Source organism: Urocitellus parryii, chromosome 10 (assembly GCF_045843805.1).
Source record: "Urocitellus parryii isolate mUroPar1 chromosome 10, mUroPar1.hap1, whole genome shotgun sequence".
Taxonomy (NCBI): Eukaryota; Metazoa; Chordata; class Mammalia; order Rodentia; family Sciuridae; genus Urocitellus; species Urocitellus parryii.
In genome coordinates this window covers 17,858,923-17,880,169 of record NC_135540.1, presented here as the reverse complement: position 1 = coordinate 17,880,169, position 21,247 = coordinate 17,858,923, and the positions used below count along the sequence as shown (strand labels likewise).

Below are 21,247 nucleotides of genomic sequence, written 5' to 3'. Positions count from 1 at the left end.
AAGGTCCCGACCTTTTCTCTCTGCACCTTCCTTCATACCATTTCTGCATCTCTTTCAGAATCCAGTGTTTCTAGAAAGCATGTTGTCTAAATTAACCTCAATTACAGGAAACGCTTTCCCACTCCAAAAAGTTAATTCTAACTCTCTCATCTTAGTATAATTTGCTTTATTTACAAACAATATTAAGTTTGATTGTTCTATAAGATTCTTACTGATTTCCATAGCAACCACTTTCTATTGAAAAAAAAATGCCTTTCCAAGGGATGGAAATCCCTTTTAAAAAGACAGAAACAATTTTGCCAGAGTCATAATCATTTCAGATTATTTTCAAAGTTTTATTCAACTTTGACACAATGAGTAAATCCAAAGAAACTGTAGCTAATTGAAAATTGGAGACTGTGCCATTAAATGAATTGGAGATAGAGCCTTGTGTGTATTTCTTTTTCTTAATTAGTTGTTAGAAAAGTTTCAGCACTGATTACAAATCTAGTCAACTTCTAGAAGTAGTTCAGTGTTTTAAATTAGTGTAATTGGGTTTCTGTGATATATGAAAATATTCTCTGGTTATGTTGGCTTAGGTTTGCACATAAGAGTACAGTAGTTCCCTTTTTGTAATTCTTCATTTTACATAATTTCTGTTCTTGGCTATAAAAATGTCCTAGCTTGAATAACTGCCTTTATTCTTGTAATAAATATTTTGGAATTGAGTTCATGTTAGTAAATGACTCTTGTGTCTTGTCCTGCTTATACATCTAACAACCTTTCTTTTCTGGTCAAGAATAAGAATCATTGTTAACTAAATTGTTTGAGGCTTCTCTGTTGTTTTGTTGACAACGACGTTGATGACATATGAATCTGGACAATAATTATCTAGTCAATATGGTAGAGATCTAAACTAAAATGAGTGCTTACAAAAGTGCTTGTTATTTGCTGAATTTTACTTAGTAAATGATTGAGTGCTTTAAAGGTTTGTTTTCCTTAAAAAGTTAGTAAACAATTAAACCCCAAAGGATTATTTGGGATTCTATGACAATCTGTACCAGGAAATAGGCTCGCATAGTGTTCTTCATCTTCCAGCTGGTAAAAATGAAATATCACATTTATTTCTCTTCATCTCCACACCAGATGCTTCCAGCAGCTGGGATTCCAAGATTAGTTTGTCCAAAGTATGAAGGCATGTCATCCAACCAAACTATTAGGTTGACCCAGTTTTTGTGGCTTCTAGTAATTATGCTATTCTCTGCAACACTGTGATTTAATTTCAACATTACATTGATAGGCTTGGGGCTAAATCTTCCTATCCCTATTCAAATAAATTGTTTAAAACATAAGCTTCTGATCCTTTATATTCTGATTCATTCTAGCAAAGTGCACAACATTGAAAGCTATTGGTATTATTCAGTCATATCCCAAATGCATTTTTTAATTGAACTGCGTTTCTGTATTAGGCCACAGTTCAACATCTCAATTACCCAATTAATTCCCTCATTTATGTTGCAAACATGAATCAGATTGTGAATCTTAGTCTGCATTCCTTTTTTGGGGGGGATTGAATCCAGGGGTGCTTAACACTGAGCCACATCCCTAGACATTTTTCATATTTTATTTACAGACAGGGTCTTGCTAAGTTGCAAAGGCTGGCTTTGAATTCAGGATCCTCCTGCCTCAGCCTCCCAAGATACTGGGATTACACACATGTCCACTGCACTTGTCTTAGCTCCATTCTTGAGCTAGGAGAACATTTTCTCTTTTTGATTACAGTAAATGTGTTCATGTCACATAAGGGCAATGGATAATCCACATCGACCTATAATAATTTTTCAATAATTGTGTCAAATTTAGAAAAGTAGCATAAACTCAGAGCAATACTTACATCAAACACCTTGTTAATAAAGTCCATATGTTACCTGAACAAGCATGAGGCTTTTCTATAATCACTTTCCCCTTCAGAAAGGACAGGGAGAAGGAGGCCAGTAGTTCCCTATGTGACAACTGAATGTAGTCTACCATCTATTTTCTTGATGGATGAGAAACATTCCTTGACTTCTCCAATTCATTTCACCCTCAAGAAATGTGCTTGGAGTACTTATCCCATATTAGATTCCAGAAAAGGTGATTAAGCAAAGTTCATGAGTGTCCATTAAAATGCACAAATGTTCTATTAAAGAAAAGAAACCCCAAATGAGATTTTTATGTGCATGCATATTCATGAAATCCTGCCTGTTTCTAGAATTTCCCACATGCAGTTAATACTTTCACCTTCAGTTCACTGTTTTATAGCACTTAACACAGTGTTCATACTGTCTAGTTCAAGGTATTTTGCAGTTAATGTAGGAACAGGTGAAAGGACAGATTTGTGGAACCAACAGCTCATCCTCCAAGTCCACCTGTGTTTTAATAGAGATATTTTATTCCAAAAAGGTGATGGTGAGTTTTCTGTGGTTTTAAGTTGAATGTCATCATCCCCCTTTGGATACTGTCCTGTCTCTTACAATACCTGGTTCAATGTCATACATTTTGATAACTGCACAGATTTGCATATAAATACTTTTGAAATGTATAATCACATTCAAAATAAGCACCCTCAAACTTTAATATATATTATTGCAAATAATGAAATATTATTTCTCAATAGAAATCTTTGAAAGTCCAAATTTGGTGACTAAGTAAAGGAAATGCTGAGGAATATAGAGAGAGATTATTGACTGGATATATTAGGATACATTCAGTTAAAAAATCAATTTTTGAAAATGGTTGAATGTAACATAATCATAACATTACCTAGGTCAACCAGTTGTGCTTGTATATAATGATGTGCAGATAACATTTTATTATCAATTTAAAATTAAAAGCCTCAGTTGATCAGTGGGATTTTCCTACTTGTTATTAAACAAATGTTCACTAAAATAAAACCTTCAGTATAATGCGGCATTTATTAGGATATATTCAGTCATTCAGAGAAGGAACTTGGTTCCAACTTCAATTTGAGGATGCACATAATAAAAACTTCTTATGGTTGTTTCATAATATAATATGCTTCTAAAGAGCACAATATTAATCAGTCAACAGATACTAAGTATAAATTGTATGCTACAACATATAGGTGCTTCATTGGAACCTGAGCTTAATAGCAATATGAAATTTAAGTGAGATGACTAGCAGTCATAAAACAAGCAAACATTGAAATGTATTTCAAGACTCCATATGATGAAATGATCAATATTAAAATGTCAAAAACATTCAGAGAGGTTACCTGAGAGTTGGAAAGGATGAAGGAACCATCCTTTCCCTTCCTTCTCTCTTTCATTCATTCATTTATTTATTCTCATTTATATCCTGATGAGTAAGTAGTAGAACCTGAAAATAAAAGGATGAATGGATAATCCTTCTCCTCATAGAGTGCATTCTTTATTAGAAATAAATGGCATAAAGAGCATGTTATGCAGAGAGAGAGTAACATGAATAATTCATGGACATGGGTGAGCCTTGAACAGAAAAGAATTTAGATTGATAGAAATAAGGGAGAAGTTATTCTAGGCTTAAAAATTAGCCTGTCATGATACAAATATTAGTTTCTCCAAAGTTTCTTTTAAGTTTTGATCTTTAGCACTGAGCAGGCATATAGCAAATGCCTGGTAAAAAATGGGTTGATCTAATTTAAGAGCATGTCTTTAGGACAGCAAGAGACTTCATTTTGAAGACTAAGGAGAAATAGGAATTATCTAATTTTACGATATGAGGTGCCTCTTGGCTGAGAGAAGAATGTGATAGCAGTTGCAGCATTAAGACTACTTTTGACCAGTAGTGATAAAATAGACATAGCGATAAATGAAGGTGAACATGGCACTCAGGCATAGACCTGACAGTGTGAAGCTAATAATGTAGGTCTGAGCAGGATCCAAACCAGGGACTCATGGGGAGGTCACCTCTGGACAAACAGTAGCTAATTATCCAAGTCCATTTGTGTGACTAAGGACTGAATGTCAGAATAAGAGGAGTAGATTTGAACTGAGTGTGAAGTGAAGGTCAAGGCTTTTAACATGAGCAACTAAGTGAAATCAAAGCAGAAAGATGAATAGGAAGTAAAGATTGGCAAAGCTCATTTAATTCTGATAGATCTCAGAAGTCCATGTTAAGTAGATGTGTGTGAGTGTGTGTGTGTGTGTGTGTGTGTGTGTGTGTGTGTGTTTTGGGTGCTATGTAGCTTGGAACATCCATGTACTAACTGGACCATAGAATATTTAACATGCAACTTCTTTTACCTACCTGTCTTGATAAAGTTAGGGTTCATAGAGAAGAGCTATCAAGCTGTTAAAGGAATAAAGACTTGCAGCGTTAAGGAACTTGGCCAGTATAGAACAAATTGCTCTCATTCAGCTCAAGGATAAACCGAAGCTCCTTTATAAAGATGGGATCAGTTTTGTTAATTCACTGACTATTTCTAATCAAAGACTTCTAAAATTGATAATGACAAGTGGGAAATTATTCATGGAAATACATATCTGACAGGGCTATTTTGGCTCTCCATATCAGCTCTGGTTGCATCTTAACATACTTGCTAATCAAAATTTGGCCTTAGAAAAGTTGATCTGCTAAGCATTACTGAAATTTCCTTTTGAAGTTAACTGCTGATCCAAAGCACTCAGGATTTCTCTTGAATACCACCAAGTTCATAAACATGTGGCATGCTGAGTAAGCACTGTGACCCCTATCCTAACCAACTCTGCCAACTGTCAGGGCCCCCTGGCTACTTACTGATGCATCCATCAAATTTTTGCAGGTGTGTCCTTGGACTTGACCTTTATGTTCACTTAGATCCGAACCAGGAAATAAATTATGGCCTAGACCACACCTGACTTAGAATGGAATAAATATTGCAACTAGTTCCTCACTCATTTTGTACCCTCAGTAACCAGAAAAGGTTTACAGCCAGTTCACCTTTCCAAGGAGGTGATATGAAAGTTCCATTAAGGTTAAAAACATTAATTAAAATTAAGCCTCCATAATAAAGGTTACACTGGGACCTACTAATGTTACATTGATCCTTAGCACAGCCAGAGGCCCAGCAGGGTATTGGCTGCTATTTCTGGGGAAAGGCCCATCAATCTTGTGTGTGTGTGTGTGTGTGTGAGAGTGTGAGAGAGAGATAGATAGTGGTCATTTTTAACCCTCTCATGGGGCAGAAGAGTTAAACAGGATGGGGAGGCTAATCCTACTCCCTCAGGCTAAAGAGAAGGTGGAGGTCTAGAGGTTCCTTATTCTCAGCCAGGCTCCTGGGCTCCCATGGTCTTCTCCCTAACCAGCCTTCTTCAGCATGGGGGCTGCCTCACTGAGTAGACCCAACAATTCAATCAAGAAGAATTTGAGCTGGCCTTGTGAGTAACAGTCATCAGAACGAGAAGGTGTAATTGCTGGTTATTGTCCTTTGTGCATGTTTTCACAGAGATGTAAAGAAACTGGCTTACTTGGAAAAAAAAAAAACCCTCAAGATATTCAAGATTCCCCTTCAAGCATCTTGCCCACCTATCCTTGATATCCTATTTTCAAAGTAATGGACCACCTTATACTCAAGGCTCTTAGTTAACTGAGTTATTATCTTTCCTCCTGTAACTTTTAATCTGTTTTCTGTTCCAGTCACTTGAATGGACTTGAGGCCTTGATCCTCTGTAAATGTTGGTCATTTATATTCCTTGACCCATGCTGATGGTCCCTGAAGCCACGGTAGCCCAGTAGGCACTGCTCCATCCCTGTTACTGGGACACTCTTGGACTCACACTTATGGGTACATCTGACCAGTGTGTTCATATTTTAGAGTCATTGTTAAGTCTAGGAGCTGCTGGCAGACACATTTTCAAGTCTCAGATAACTTATCCTCATCTTACTCCTGCAAAATGACACTCCCCTCTATCTAACCTTCCTGGCCCCTCCTTCTGACTCTTCCTGAGAGAGAATCAAGTCTTTGGAGTCCAAAAGTTTGTATTTCTAGAACATTCCTAACATTTTAGTGTTGAAAAAAGTTATTCTACCTCTTTGACCCTAAGTCTCTTCATTTTGCTAAAGACTAAGTCAATGATATTAAGCTCATTTGGCAGTTTTTGAAGGTTAAATTAGCCAATGTGCATATGTCAGATGAATATAGATACCAGCTCTTCTTCTCTAAAGTGGAGTCACCCCACTCCTCCTTCTTCTTGCTTCCTCCCTCCTTCTCTGCCTTTTTCCCTTCCTTTCTTCCAACAAAAGTCATGGAGAACCAGGTCCTTTGTCTACAGTGTGAATAGAACTCTCAAATCGTTCCCAGTCCAGCCTGAGAGACAAAGGCACAAATCAATAACTTTAATCTATTCTGAAGAGGCCTTTAAAGAGAAGGAGGCAGTGTACCAAAGCTGAGTTCTCTCACCATCTCTTTTCCAAAGATAAAGAATAGGGTGAGTCTGCCAGTATACAGGTGTGAATGTCACATTATCTTTTAATGTTCTTTATGTTCAGGCTCTTGGGAACATCATTAAGAGCAGTTGATCCATCCTTGATATTGCTCTCCATCAGGAAGGCAGCATGAAACATTACTTTTGGTATTTGTTCAAAATATAAAGTTCCTTTCAACACTGGCAAAAGAAGAGCATTGAAAACATATCTCATGTACAAAGCTAACCTGGAAAACTGAGGAGAATCTCCTCCTCCTTTTCTCTCCCAAGTAAGCGTTTTTGTTCCCAGGATTAGCTAGACTGGTGCTGAATTTTTCAATTGAACCACCTTAAAGATGCAGTTGGTAGTTGGTAGTCATTCAGTCGTATTCTGAATAAAGATCAAGTTGGCTATTGGGTTTGGAATGTGAGAGCCCAATGTGAGTGATGCCCGGCCCTCAGGCTGTCTGCCCTTCCTCCCCCACCTCTCCTGCACAGGTGAGCTTCCTTAGCCCTCCTGGTTCCTGGCTCAGAGGTATCTCCCTTCATCTTGTCAGACAGTAGGAAGAGGATGGTGCACTCCACAGATGTGATCAGGGTCTTCATTTTCTTGAAGAGAAGTGCTTTCAGTTTTGGGAGGAAAGATCTCCTTTCAAGGGAAGGATTTTTATACTCGTTTGTGATTCATATCATACTTCCCATTCAGGGTTATATGATGAGGGAAAGAAACTTGACTCATTTAGGGAAGCCCATAAAGCTGGATAAAACTGTGTAAAAATGTAATAATTTTTTCCAAACACTTTGCTAGAAATCATGCTGTGATACTTGGTTCCTACCACAGCATGGTGAGGCAGGTGGAGCTGGAATTATCTTACCAAATTATAGAGGAGAAAACTCTGGTTCCCCAGAGGTGAAGTGCTTGCCCCAAAGTCTCCTAGTAGTATCTCACATGAGGACCTCAGAATTACCTTTCCTAACTTTCCTTTGCTTTTCTAAAACTCCCCATTACTTCCTCAGCTCAACTGTGTGACTACCCAGACCTACATTTGTTTTAATATGGTTGAATTATTCAACTAACTTAGTCATTACAAGAGACAAGCATCAAATAATGTAAATTCCACTAAGTTCTCTCTCCCTAGATTTATCCTCTCCCAAATTAGTTTACTTATTTACAAACTAGCGAAATTAACCTAGGTGATAAATACACATTTTGGGGGAAAATATACAAACCACCAAGGACATACTATATTTGAGTTTGTCTTTATATTTAATGGTACTCCAGGTGCCTAAAATAGCTCTAGGACAGAGAAGGTGCTCGCTGAAAGATTACTCTGTGCCATAATGCTGGGAAAGGACCAGAAATCCATTTGGATCTTTAATCTGGAGATAGGGATGAGGGAGTCAGTGCCTTCATCTAATTCAAGTGCAAAGAACAGTGAGGAAGGAAGCCAGGGGTGATCGACTTCCATCTAGATAACTATGTTTAAAATGTCTATTTAAAAAAAAATCATGAGGACAAACACAGTGGCACACACCTGTAATCCTGGCAGCTTGGGAGGCTGAGGCAGGAAGATCCCAAGTTCAAATTTAGCCTCAGCAATTTAGCAAGGCCCTAAGCAACTTGGTGAGACCTTGTCTCAAAAAATAAAGAAAGGCTAGGGACGTGTCTCAGTGGTTAAGCACTGGGGTCCATCTCTGGTCCCCCAAAATAATAAATAAATAAGTTAATGCAATTTTTATGAATCAAAGAGTTCAGTTTGGTGCATCACCCTAAACAAATATGGGTACTAATCTGAAGATTAGTGACCCAGAGACTTCTTGGTAATGTGAGACACTTCCTAGGAAGTAAATCACACCAAATGACTTAGAGGTTTTGAGACTTGATGTGGTCAGAAGCATATAATAAGCTTGTCAAAATTTTAATTTATATGGCTGGGGCTGCAGCTCGGTTGATAGAGTGCTTGCCTGGTACATGTGAGGCACTGGGTTCGATCCTCACCACTACATAAAAATAAAATAAAAGTACTGTGTCCATCTACTATAAAAAATATTAAAATTTTTTGTTTTAATTTACACTGATTTGTCCCCAGTGGTTCTGATGGACTCTGTAGACCCCAGGGATCTGCTTATTAATCTGCTAGGCCATTCTGTTAGAGGTGGTCTGAAGGCCAGCCACACTTTCAGGATTTTGTGGTATCTAGAGTAGTCAAATTCATAGTTACACGAAACTATGATGGTTGCCAGGGATGGGGAATTCATGCCTGAGTGGTGCAGAATTTTAGTTTATGCAAATGAAAATATCTGAAAAAGGATAAGAGGTCATGGTTACACAAAAATGTGATTATAATTAATGGTAGTTAACTATATACATAAAAATGGTTAAAATAGCAATTTTCCAATTATCTATGAGGTACCACCACTTTTTAAAACAGGATTTGTAATGCAAGAGCTCGCTATTCTTTAAAAATACTGCTGTATCTTTGCTGTATCTTTCTTACTAAGTGTTGATAAAGATAACAGGTATCTCTAGTTTCAACTGTCATAATTTGTACTCAGTGATGGATTAATATTTTATAAGTTCATCATCTCTTATATGACAGAGCAAAAATAATGGACTCACTAAAAGAGATTGAGGAAAACTTTATTTGGGCTTTATCCAGAGAAAACGGATTTCTTGTATATCCACAGTCTGACCTAATGAATGAGAGAATCTCAGCAAGTTCCTCCACCTGCCTCACTGCTTCTCTAAACTGGATGCACCTGATTTTGCCTTGTCTTGTTCTTGCAATCAAAGCATGTAGTGATACTCATGCTCTTTTCAGGATAGGGTGTGGGCCAACGTGGGGAAGAGCCTGAACTGCATTATTGCTATGGTAGATAAACTGATTGAGAGAGATGGCGGTAGCGAAGGCTGCAGCGGAGGCAGCAAAGATGGAGAAAAGGACCCTTCGCTAGCGGACTCCATCACATCTCATCCAAGGGGTAAGGAATCCTTTTTATTTTTCCCCCAATTATTGACTGAGTAAATCCAATGAAAAAATCATGATGAAATGAGATAGAAAAGGAGAAGTCAACAGTGCCTTTGGTGAAAGTGCTGGTAGCAGACTTTTCCACTGCTTTGGCTTGGAGGATAGAAGACAATCAAAATGGATCCTAGTTGTGTTTTCAGAATTGCTTGCAAGGCCTATTTTTTTTTTTCTTTTGCTACAAAGAACAGTGCTTTCTCTTGAAGGGTCTGACAGAGTTTAATCTACTTTCACACATTCTCCCAAAATTTTAATAGAAAGAAAAGAAAAAAACAATGATTGCTTTTAATTCTTACAAATTTGAGGGATACCAGGACACAGTTATTTCTCACAGTTCTTGAACAGAATGCAGTGTGATAGAATGTTTTTTGCCGGATTTTTTTTTTTTTTTTTTTTTTTTTTGGTCCTGGGGATTGAACCAGGGGCACTTTGCCACTGAGCTATATTCCCAGCCCCTTTTCCTTTTTTATTTTTTAGTTTTGGTTTTGTTTTGAGGAAGGGTCTTGCTAAATTGCTTAGGGCTTTATCAAGGTCCTGAGGCTTGCCTTGAACTTGTGATCTTCCTGCCTCAGTCTCCTGAGTCGCTATGACAATGGATGTGCACCACCATAAGAAGCCCTGAGGGATTTTTTTTGTGTGACCATATAAGAAGGTTTGAATCTGAAAACTGTGTTTCTGCATTATTCCAAAAAATATGTCATAACAATAGATTTCCACACAAACACATGCATACACATGTGAAAAAAAGAAAGGAGAGGGTGAGATTTTCAAATACATGTCATATTCACAGGTTGACTGGCAAATCATATAGAATGTCAACTGTAGTTGTATCCCCATAAATGACTTTTATGATTATTTTTGTTAATTTTATTAATCCATACAAAAATATTTCTTTATGGTAGTAGGAACTGATATTAGAGTTGACTTAACCTTTTTTTGCTAAGTATCTTGTTTTGGAGAGAATAAACACTATTTGTCTACCTCCTGAAATTTGTTCTTTATTTACTTTAGGAAAATGAGTCCTCAGAAGGTATAGATGTCTATAAGATTAAATTTGTGTTTTCCAATTTGTCTTCCCGATTTCCATTACTGACATTTTCATCAGGAGTTTAATTATGTAAAACATCCATCTCTCATCACTTGATTAACAGCAGACCCTTTTCTTAATCACATTTGTAAACCACAACTTTCCAATATCGCCTTATTAAAGATGGTCCCTCTTCCTGTATTACACACTCACACAACTGAAAAGTCTACAGAGGATTGTGTTTGTATGATGATTGTATTTGGTATTCTTCATATTCATACTTAATTGGTCTCACGGTCTATGGGGCTTTTCTTGTTTAATAATATCACTTTGATTAGCTAATGAATCTAGTACAGTTCTATAACTTCACATGAATCAAAATGAAAGCTTGTCATAGCTATATCATAAAGAAATAGCGTACTTCAATTTTCTTTAATTGAACATATATTGACTATGAACTGTGAGCCAGACACTTTTGTGTGCTGGCAAATCAGGTAAGTGAGCGGAATTAAAAAATGAAGGGACTTATTTTATCCATAGATGGGTTTACTAGACATAATTTTTTAACAGAAATAAAGGATAACAGCTATTGCTACATTTTTTGTTTGTTCCCCAAATGTCTGTTGAAAAAGAAAAATATTCTAATATTTGAAATGCCATACTTTATCTACATCTTATGTTTAGAAGTTTGTACATGTATGATACAAATTATATTTTTAAAAAATAAAAAAAAATTTGTAGACAAATCAGCCATAAGATTAAATGAATTGATTTTATTTGAATGTGAAGCAATGAGTACACACCTTCTAAGACCAGACAGTACTTGCTGCAAATGTAGAAATCACAACCAGATCATTGGTGTGGATAGTTAGAGTCAAACTACAACATACTGTGTTCTAATTTATTTTAAGCGTCTTATTTTTATTTTGTTACATATATTTATTTCACCCATTGTCCATTCTTCATTATGTTATAAAATTTTAGATGTCATTATTTAAACATATAAGATAAAATATTCATTTTGCATGAAATTATTTAACATAGTATACATTATTAAATTATTCACTAAAACATTAAAATATTGCATGCTATATAGTTACTTACAGAGTGCTTTTTCTAGAGAGAAAATTGACACATAAAAAATGCTTAACATATATAAATATTTTACAAATGAGTGTGCTAAAGTATGTATACATTCTGTAGATACATTCTATAGATGCAGTAGTATCTATAATATAATTGGATTCAACTGATGAGTTCACTTAATTAATAAAACATTGAAATGTCAAATATTAATTTAATACATATTATGTATATCATATTTCATTATAAAATTGTATCTGTATGATAAAAAATAACACTTTAGAAAGTAAAATTATTTGGAAAAAAAATCATCTATAAGAGTAGGTGAATCTTTTTTTTATTCATATGTGAGACATTGTGTGGACATATTCCAAAACAAGATAAAGTTAATAATTTATACCCTTCCTCTTATTTGGGGGGTGGGACTTTTGTTTCTACCTAACTTTTTTCACACAAAGCAATACAGTAGAGAAATATATGGTGGCCTTTTAAGCTAGCGTAAACAAATGAAGAAAGTCATGTATTTGCCTGTATCATGGCCCAAACTATTTCTAGTTAAATATTTGAGGTATGCATTCCCTGTTGCCAATTACCTGTATTTAAAAAATTTTATACATGAAAGTGATAACTTGGAAAATTTGTAAACAAAAGCAAATACCATCATGAATGTTTTTTTTTTCTTATTTCAATGTGATTTTACCATTTTGAACATTTCCTATGTTAATACATCCACATACTCAACAGTCACACACACAAACACACTCGTTCACACTCATGTGTATTTTAACCAAATTGAAGCACACATTATAAATACAGACGTTGAGTGTTTTGTGTATTATTATTTTCTCAGACATTTTGTGGAATCTTAATAATTGTAAACTAATTCACCTCCAGGGAAACCACCATTTCAGGTATTCAGGTATTCATTTATTATAATAATGCTGGAATTAATGGATTAATGCACAAGCAATTTTGAATATATAAATCTCCATGTTTCAAGTATTGTCTTTTAAATTAGATTGCTAGAAGTCCCTGTTCATTTATTCAGCTTATCTACTTAATTATGTATTCATGGTTACAACTCATCTATTTCTATCAATGTGAGATCATAAAAATTTTCTATATCCTATGGTTTGTAATCTATTATCAGTATTTATCTTGACTCAAATTGTTCCAGATTTAGCCTCAGGAGCTCTGTGCTTCTGTGTCCTTTTGATGATTTGCTCTCTCCCACTATTTAGTCCTTCACTTTCAGTCTTCATTCTTCCTTTACTTTCTCACTTTCTTTACTCCCTTCCTTATCATGGGTGCTCCAGGCTCATCTTGCATTTCTGAGTTCCAGGTCCACCCACTTTCCAGGGAACCCTAGTTTCCTTCAATGGAGAACAGCAGTTAGAAACCCGCACCTGAGCATGTAGGCATTTTGTTTCTTCTTTGAAGAAACAGGTGCTCTAACTTCCAGGGTCTACAATCACCTACAGATTCATCTTCCCAGCCTTAAATAGTTTCACGGACTTCATGCTATTTTGGGTGAAAGTTACCGTAATTTCTGCTTTTCTGTGAAGTTGACATTGTATAACTTATTGCTGTATTTCAAAATATTGTTCTTGTGATACAGTCTATTTCTTTAATACTATTATATGTATCCTCATCCCCTTGCCATGGTGGAAAATCCTTCATGCTTTCCTTTGTTTACAATTAATTAGTGAACTGATAGAGTATTTTGAGTCATCTAGTATTTATTATAATAGATGATGTGATAAGTGATAAATATTGTTAGGCTTTTATTTATGATGATGATGATGATGATGATGATGAGTGTTTTACTGGGGATTGAATCCAGGAATACTCTACCACTGAGCTACATCACCAGACCTTTTTACTTCTTGTTATTCCATCATGAGTCAGGGCCTCGATAAATTGGCAAGGCTGACCTTGAACTTGCAGTCCTCCTGCCTCAGTGTCTGGGGTCACTGGGATTACAGGCATGCACTATGGAACCTGGCATATTAGGCATTTTTGCACCATCATTTATTAAGGAGTCTTCATATTGTATCATTTCTTGTTTTTTTTTCCTTTACAGATTAAGTTCTGCAAATAATTCTAATAAATTTCTTGAATTTTATGTTATATACAGTTATACTATCTTTTGTATTGGAATATATTTCTAAATCTTATAGGGTAAATCAAACTTATACTAGTTTTTCTTTCTTCAAACCCTCCGTTATTTTTACGTTTTAGCTGTATTTGTGTTTGTTTTGCTGTTTTATATTTTACATGGCTACACGGTGGTCTTGTGAATTATCACTATGTTTATCCATTTTCTTATGCTCCTCTCTGACCTATAAATATTCCTCATCAGGTTGTAGATTTTTCTTGTTACGGTATATTAATTTAATAGTATTTTAAATTTGTAGTTTGAAGGATTTCTGCTTGTTTATTTTGGAGCCAGAATGTTATGATATATCTTTTGATTGCTTAATAAATTTCTTTTCAGCATGAATGCATATAGTGGTGAGAGAAGTAAAACTTTCCCGACTGTTTTGAACACAAATAATAGAATAGCCATTCCAAACATCTATAGCATGTGTGTGCCTAGTGAACACAGATTGTTCTTATATTTTCAATACACGTAAACACATTTATGGGCATCTGTTGTATGTGTAGAATCACTTGCCTTAAATTTCATGATAAATTGAGAGCTCAAAGATTAAATCAGAGAATATTAAAATCTTAGATTTGATGTGGTCTTAAAGACTATGTAATGAGACCTCCTAAATTATGTGAAGAAGCTTGCCCAGAATATCTCTGCCGGTTTTCACCTCGCCTCTAATGCCCATCTCCAGTCTTGAAACCATTTTTATTTTTTTAGGCAGCAAGCTTCAGACATTGATCCAATTATGTTTTCTTTAATTTCTCCCACTGACCCAAATGTAATCCTTTGCAATAAACAGGAGAAACTTACTTTTCTTTTCCCAAATGAAGCCTAACTCATATTGTGTCCTTTTGAATTCTCAATGTCTGTGAGATTTTTCAAAGAAATAGACTCAAAATGCATCCAGTAGTTGCTTTTCTCAGACCCTTTATAGTTTGAGAAGTCCAAGGAATCAAACCCAGTGGCCTAATAACTACAGAGCAACTCGGGAAGTCCACCTCCCTATTTTAGCTACTATTAATATTGTGATACCTAAGCTCCCATTAGCTTTTGGAAAACCACGTTTTAGTAGTAATTCTGTTGGTGTCCATAATTCTGTTGAACTGGATTCATCCTGCTCATCCTTCATTATCAAACAACATGTAAGCACCACTCTACACGGGACTTTGTGAAATATTAGTGGCACAAGGAGATTAAGACAGCTTATCTCAATTCTACTGAAGAGATGGATGTCTAAACCCATGACGACAGTATAAAACACTTTTGAGTACACTTTAATAAATACCTGTTTCTTTCATCCATCATTTCTACTGTCCTACTCAGACTTATTTCATTCACATTTTATACACATTTCCTGTACATTCATAAAAGTAATAGATAAAAATGATGGGAAAACAGAGCTAATACAGGTCCTTGAGGCACAACATGAAAAAGAACTATGTGCATTCAAATGCACTTGTTAATCCCTGCCCTTCGGGTATGTGTGTTCAGTCAGCTGTGTATGCAGCCATCGCTGCTATTGCATGGCCTGCATTTCTCCATCTTTCATAAGCATATCATGATCTGTTCTGTGAAAGGCCAAATACCTTATGCCATTCCATTCTTCTTCCTAATCTACCCAGCTGTAAGCCCTGTCAGAAAGGAGATGAAACTCCAGTGACATAATTTTCATTTATGAGCTCATGCTGGCTTCAAGTCGTCACTGTTTTCTCTCTCAAAGGAGGTAAATGTCCATGCAGATCACAGAATTAATTCACTTATCACTGCTTAGAATTCACTTCTAGTTCCTTGGTACTAATGTTCCTTACCACTTCATAATTCTCTTTTAACTTGCAAAGCACTTTCCACATTCCCTCTGGGATCTGAGGTTTCACTATATTTATTTAATTTTATTCTGGCTGACTCCAGTTAACATAGTTGTCTGACGACTACCAGGGATTTGGCAGTAATATATCAATAGTCATCAAGAGCTTATGAATGCCAAAGATTAGTCATTTGAAAAATGCAAGATAGGGAAAAATTGAAGGTTTAAGCAAATCACTCCTCTGTTCCATATTTCGTCTTTGATTGCACAGATGAGCTTTTTGTCTAACATACTAGAAATAGTTAAAGGATAGATTTATATATCACAATATATATTTATATGTTTCAAGCATTAAATATTTTTTCTAAGTTTGAAAAGGAAGATGAAGATCCTTTCCTTCATTCAATAAAGTGTTGTCCAACATCTACCCTATTTCATGTACTGTATTCATAAACATTCAACCATAGCCCTGTTTATGCAGTCTCCTGTGTGAGCAAGTTGTATTTGAAAGGAATTATCCAAGTTAAATGTCTTCTAAAGATAGAATTGATAAGATAATGGACTTAGGATAGTAAGTATACATTTGAGAGGCATCAACATGTAGGCAGAATAAACTGAATAAAATATAAAGAGAAAGAATAGGAAAGTATGAGCAAAATTCATAAAAAAAAAGAGCCCCAGGTTTGGGGATCACCCTCAGCTCAGGTGTGGGAAGCATCAAGGGATGAAAGTCAAGTGCAGTTTGGATATTACAAAAGGGTATAAAAAGCTATAATAATTTTATTTACAGCTCACACTTGCTGTGCTCACATTTGTGTGACAAAACACTTTTCTAAGACTTCTCTCCCTTCCTCCTTCCTCATGACCCACCTGGAGGAGGTTCTGTTTTTATCCTCATTTTATAGGAAAGGAAATTGAATACTGTGGCTGAAAGCACAGAGCTGGTAGGCATCTCAATACGTATTTTAATTCACGTAGAGTGATTCCTGATAGAATTTATTAAAAAGAACCCAAGTCCTCATATGTCCATTGGGAAAAGGAGTGCTTAAATTTCAAGAGCAGTTTTGCATATGAATTGACTTGTCTTTATTTTCGCCCTTGATATTTTAATGGACTTACTTTCTCAGTCACCTCTGATGCTTCACTTGTTTGCTTAATTTTCTTACTTCTGATAAGCACTCAAATTCCTTTACCCTGGCTTTACCATGCCTTGACATCTCCTGCTATTCATCTTGCCTCCTCCATGTTCATGCTCAGGCACATTGAACTGTGTAGATCTCACCTTGTGCTTCTTACTCCTAGACCTTCAAAAGTTGCCCTTCTCCACCTCCCTCAAGCCCGAACCTCACATCCTTGTGCCCCTTCCCTCAGCTGGCTCTGTGGGACCAATGTTGTTGCCCATGACCTCTTGCTCACTAGAACTGTTTGCTCTGGGCATAATGCTCTGAGTTACCATCTTGAAAATTCTAGTAATTCTATCTTTGCCTTTGTGTTTTGTTGTCAGTCAAGGCAGGACCTGGGAGTTGAAGCTTTGACTCACATACATTTCTACCACTCCTCATAATTGGAGGGATTCTCCAATGTCTGCCCTGTCCCCCCATCCCCATTCCAGCCAATGACTGCTTCTCACTCCCACTAACCATGGAGCCTAGGAATGGTACTGGAGAGCCAGGATCAGACTGGAGCTCCTTGAGGCTCTGAACTCACATAGGCCCATGAACAAGGCAATGTGATATGAAAGAGTAAGTTAAAATCACTCACCACCATGGCAGGTGGGTAGTTACACCACTGAGAAAGGAAAAGCCTTGTTTACTGCCTTTTGAATAGGATTCTGCACTTCTATTTTTCACTGAATTCTTCTGATTCTGTAGTCATACCTTCTTCAGGGATTGCAGGCACAAGGGCCTGCCCAAGTCTGGCTGGGCACAATTCAGGAGCCACTTGTCAAAAGAAACTAACTTTATTTTTAGAACCACACACGCCAAGCAAAACAGCTCCTCAGGAAAAAAAAACCCCTCAGAGCCCAACTGCCACCACCGACTTCCACAAGCCTCTCACCCACACAAAACTCACCACCTCCCACAATCCTCCTGCTCTTGAGGCCGATTGGCTGAGTCGCGTGGGCGGAGCCAAAGAAGTCCCCCAATGAGCAGCTCCGTGGTCTGAAAGGGCAGGGAAACAGCCCAATAAGCAGCTCCGTGGAGGAGCCAATCAGCTAGATGTTGCTGGGGTCGCTGTGAGCCAATCATCAGCTGGCAGTCTGAAGGGCAGGGAAACAGCCCAATGAACATCACCGCAGAGGAGCCAATCAGCTACATGTTGCTGGGGCCACTGTGAGCCAATCATCAGCTGGCAGCTGGAAGTTTGCTGGGGCCCCTTTGGCTGTGGCTCTCAACAAGGGCCTGCAAGCATCATTCAAGATAGTAAGGATGAGTCCAGGAGAGGGATTAAAACTAGAGCAAACCAAAGAATATATATCCCTTGAAATGAGGCCACCACGTCAGCCCCAGCCCATCGTTTCCACTGGGGAACATGGAACTGAAGTCATTATCTCTCTGATTTTTGAGTAAAACTGAATTTTTATGTGAAATATCCCAGTATTCAGAGGGTTAAATTGATCAAAACATGGTGAAACCCAGGCCAGAAAAGGGTGGCTTTGGGGCCATTCCTTTGAAACCTATGAATATGATTTATCATGCATAATATTTTTGATGTTATCTCCCCTACTAGACATGGCTCTCTGAGAAAATATGCCAAGTCTCTTTTTTAAAATATTTATTTATTTATGTATCTTTAGTTTTAGGTGGATATATTAGTTTGTTTTTATATGATGCTGAGGATCTAACCCAGTGTCTCATGCATGCTAGGCGAGCACTCTACCACTGAGCCACCATCCCAGCCCCAAGTCTTTATGATTAGCTGGAATCTCCAAAGTCTAATATACTTGTTGTCAAATGATAGGGACCCAACATAGTGGAATAAAGACCTAGTCAACTTGATTGAGGACTGCTATCCACCAGAATGCTTAAGCAGTTTGTCCTGATGTTGTCAAGTGACTTCTTCAATGTATATGCACATTTATGCACACAAGTGTAATTGCTAATATCCTCAGAACTTATCCTTAACATGAGATATTATTATTATTTCAGTGCTTTTATAAAATGCAAAGATGTATATATAAAGCATCATTTTCTTCAAAGGCTTTAGATTTTAATTTTCCTGAATTCCATGAATTTCTACACATTAATGTTTAGAATTTTGGGGAAAAGAAAGATGAATGGGTTAGTCTTTTAAAAAACTAACAGTTTACCAGGTGAAAAAACTTTTAAAGTGTATCTATAAGTTTAAAAAAATTGGTAAATTGGTCACCTTTTTTGCTGCTGTGACTAAAGGACCCAACCAGAACAACTGCAGAGGAGGAAGAGTTTATTTGAGGGTTCACGGTTTCAGAGGTCTAGTCCATAGAAGTCCTACTCATTCCTAGGAGCTCCAGGTGAGGCAGGATATCATGGTGGAAGAGTGTGGCAGGAAAAAACAGCTCACATGTTGATCAGAAAGCAGAGGGAGGGAGGGAGAGAGAGAGAGAGACTCTACTCGCCAGATACAAATATATACCCCAATTCTCACCTCCTCCAGCCACACCCTACCACTTCACTTACCACCCAGTTAATCCTATTAGGGGATTAAATCATAAAACCCAATCATTTCTCCTTTGACCCTTATTGCATTATCCTACATGTGAGCTTTTGTGGGACACTTTCCATCCAAACCATAATAATAGATAATCCAAAGTACCATAGATTTTTATTAAACATGCATAATTCCAATAACATTTTACATTGTGACCTTTTTAATGACCACTCTTATCAGGAATCTATTTTTTTTTTTCCTTAAAAATCAGGCAATGAGTTGTGATGGATGTAACAGAGCAGTGTGGGCCTCCGAGGCAGTATCCTTGGCATGTTCACAGTCTGGGACTTGTTTGATCACATGGCCTTTAACAAGTCATTTAAACTCTCAGAGCATCAGTTTCTTTAAAAGAAAGATCAATATTATCTAAAAATTGGTAAGGAATCTTTCAGTCCTAAAGTATTATGATGGTAAGGGAGATGCTAAATTCTTAACAGTCATTTAGTCTGTGTTTTTTGTTCATAAAACAATGAACAAAATAAATCAAATGCTTACCTTCCTGAAGCATAATTGTTTTTAGCAGAAAAAAAAAAGCATTTAAAAATAACAGGGCATTATATAACATGTTGACGGTGACAGATGCTTTGGGAAAAACACAGAGTAAAGCATGAGGGTTTTGGAGTGATGGCATGGGCCAGGGATTGCCCATCAGTGGCACAGTAGGCTTTGTTTGGAAGTTGACATTTTCAGGAGAGCAGCAAAGAGGAGAGGGAGGGAGCCATGTAGACATCTTGGAGAATAATGGATTGGACATAGAAGACAGTTTGTGCACACATGTTCCTGCCATATTCAGGAAATAGCAAGAAAGCCTGTTTGGTTCGAATAAGAATATGAAGAATATGAAGCAGACAGAAGAGAAGATGAAGTTAGGAGATAGTTTAGGGGAACAATCATATAGGAGTTTTGTGCAGATGTTGGCTTTTACCCCAAGAAAAATGGGGAGGAATTGGAGGGTTTTGAGCAGAAGATTAACCCAATTTAACTTCAATTAGCACCTGGTCTATTGTGTTCAGATCGGACTGTAGATGGAAAGGTATGGACCACTTAGACAGCGAATGCAGTGTATGTAGGTGAGGCACAAGATGGGTGTGGCCTAAGGAGGAGGTCGTGAGTTCTCTGTTTATTTTGAGGGTGAATCCAAGAGAGTTTTTTGGTGGCAGAGTGAGAGAAAAGACGTCAAGGATAACTCAACAATTTTTGACTGGCAAATGGAAGGCTGAGAGGGCTATGTATTAGTTGAAGAAGACTCTGGATAGAGAAGGCCTTCTAACAAGTGACTTAGAAACTCATTTTGAACAGGTTAACTTTGACGTGGAGATATCAAGTAAGCATTGAGATATAAAAATCTATAGTTTCTGATAAATGTTCAGGCTAAGGATGTTAGTTTAGAAAAATCTTGACAAATAGATAGTAATTAAAGCCAGGAGACTGAATAATATCAATGAATGATTTGATGTATATAGAAAAGGCAAATAACCTACAGACTATAGCTGGGGATATCTCAATATTAAAAGGTCAGAAAGAAGTAGAGGAACCATCAACTATTTGAATGAGGAGCAACCAGTGTGGTGGAAGGAATAACAAGAAAAATGGTGTTCTCGAAAGTGGGATTCGGTGGGTGAGTTCAAAGAAGCCTGAGAGGTGGAGTTTGGATTTAGCATTGTGGACAGTCTCTGGGGACATTGACAAGAGTGGCTTCAAACCCCAGGGGAATGAGTTGAGAGGGAGACAGAGAAAAGGAACAGGAAACAATGCCTATGGACAACACATTTGGGGAGTTTGATGAAAGGGAACAGACAGAGGTAGGGTAGAAGTTACTGAGGGAAATAGGGGCCACCCAGAGTTGTTTTTAGAGATAAGGGGATAAAATTGTGCGGAGGGGAAGGATCCCATGAGAAAAAGAAAACATGGATAATTCGAGAGGAGGGAGGGGAATTGCAGGAGTGATGCTCCTAAGCACGTAAGAAGGGCTGGTCCAAGCTAGAGAAGAAGTAGTCCATCGTGAGGAACAGGACAGAAGTAAGGGCATAATGGACCAACACTGGGAGGTAGGAAGATGCA

At 37.1% G+C, this 21,247-nt stretch overlaps 1 protein-coding gene across 2 annotated transcripts in view; it reads left to right on the top strand.

Moving 5' to 3' along the window:
* Inpp4b (inositol polyphosphate-4-phosphatase type II B) overlaps window positions 1-21,247 on the top strand; it is a 756,225-nt gene that overhangs the window by 640,331 nt on the left and 94,647 nt on the right. For both annotated transcript variants that reach the window (XM_026386173.2, XM_026386174.2), the window contains one exon: window positions 9,224-9,383. In XM_026386173.2, coding sequence (XP_026241958.1) covers window positions 9,224-9,383 — 160 coding nt within the window. The remainder of the gene's footprint in view (window positions 1-9,223; window positions 9,384-21,247) is intronic.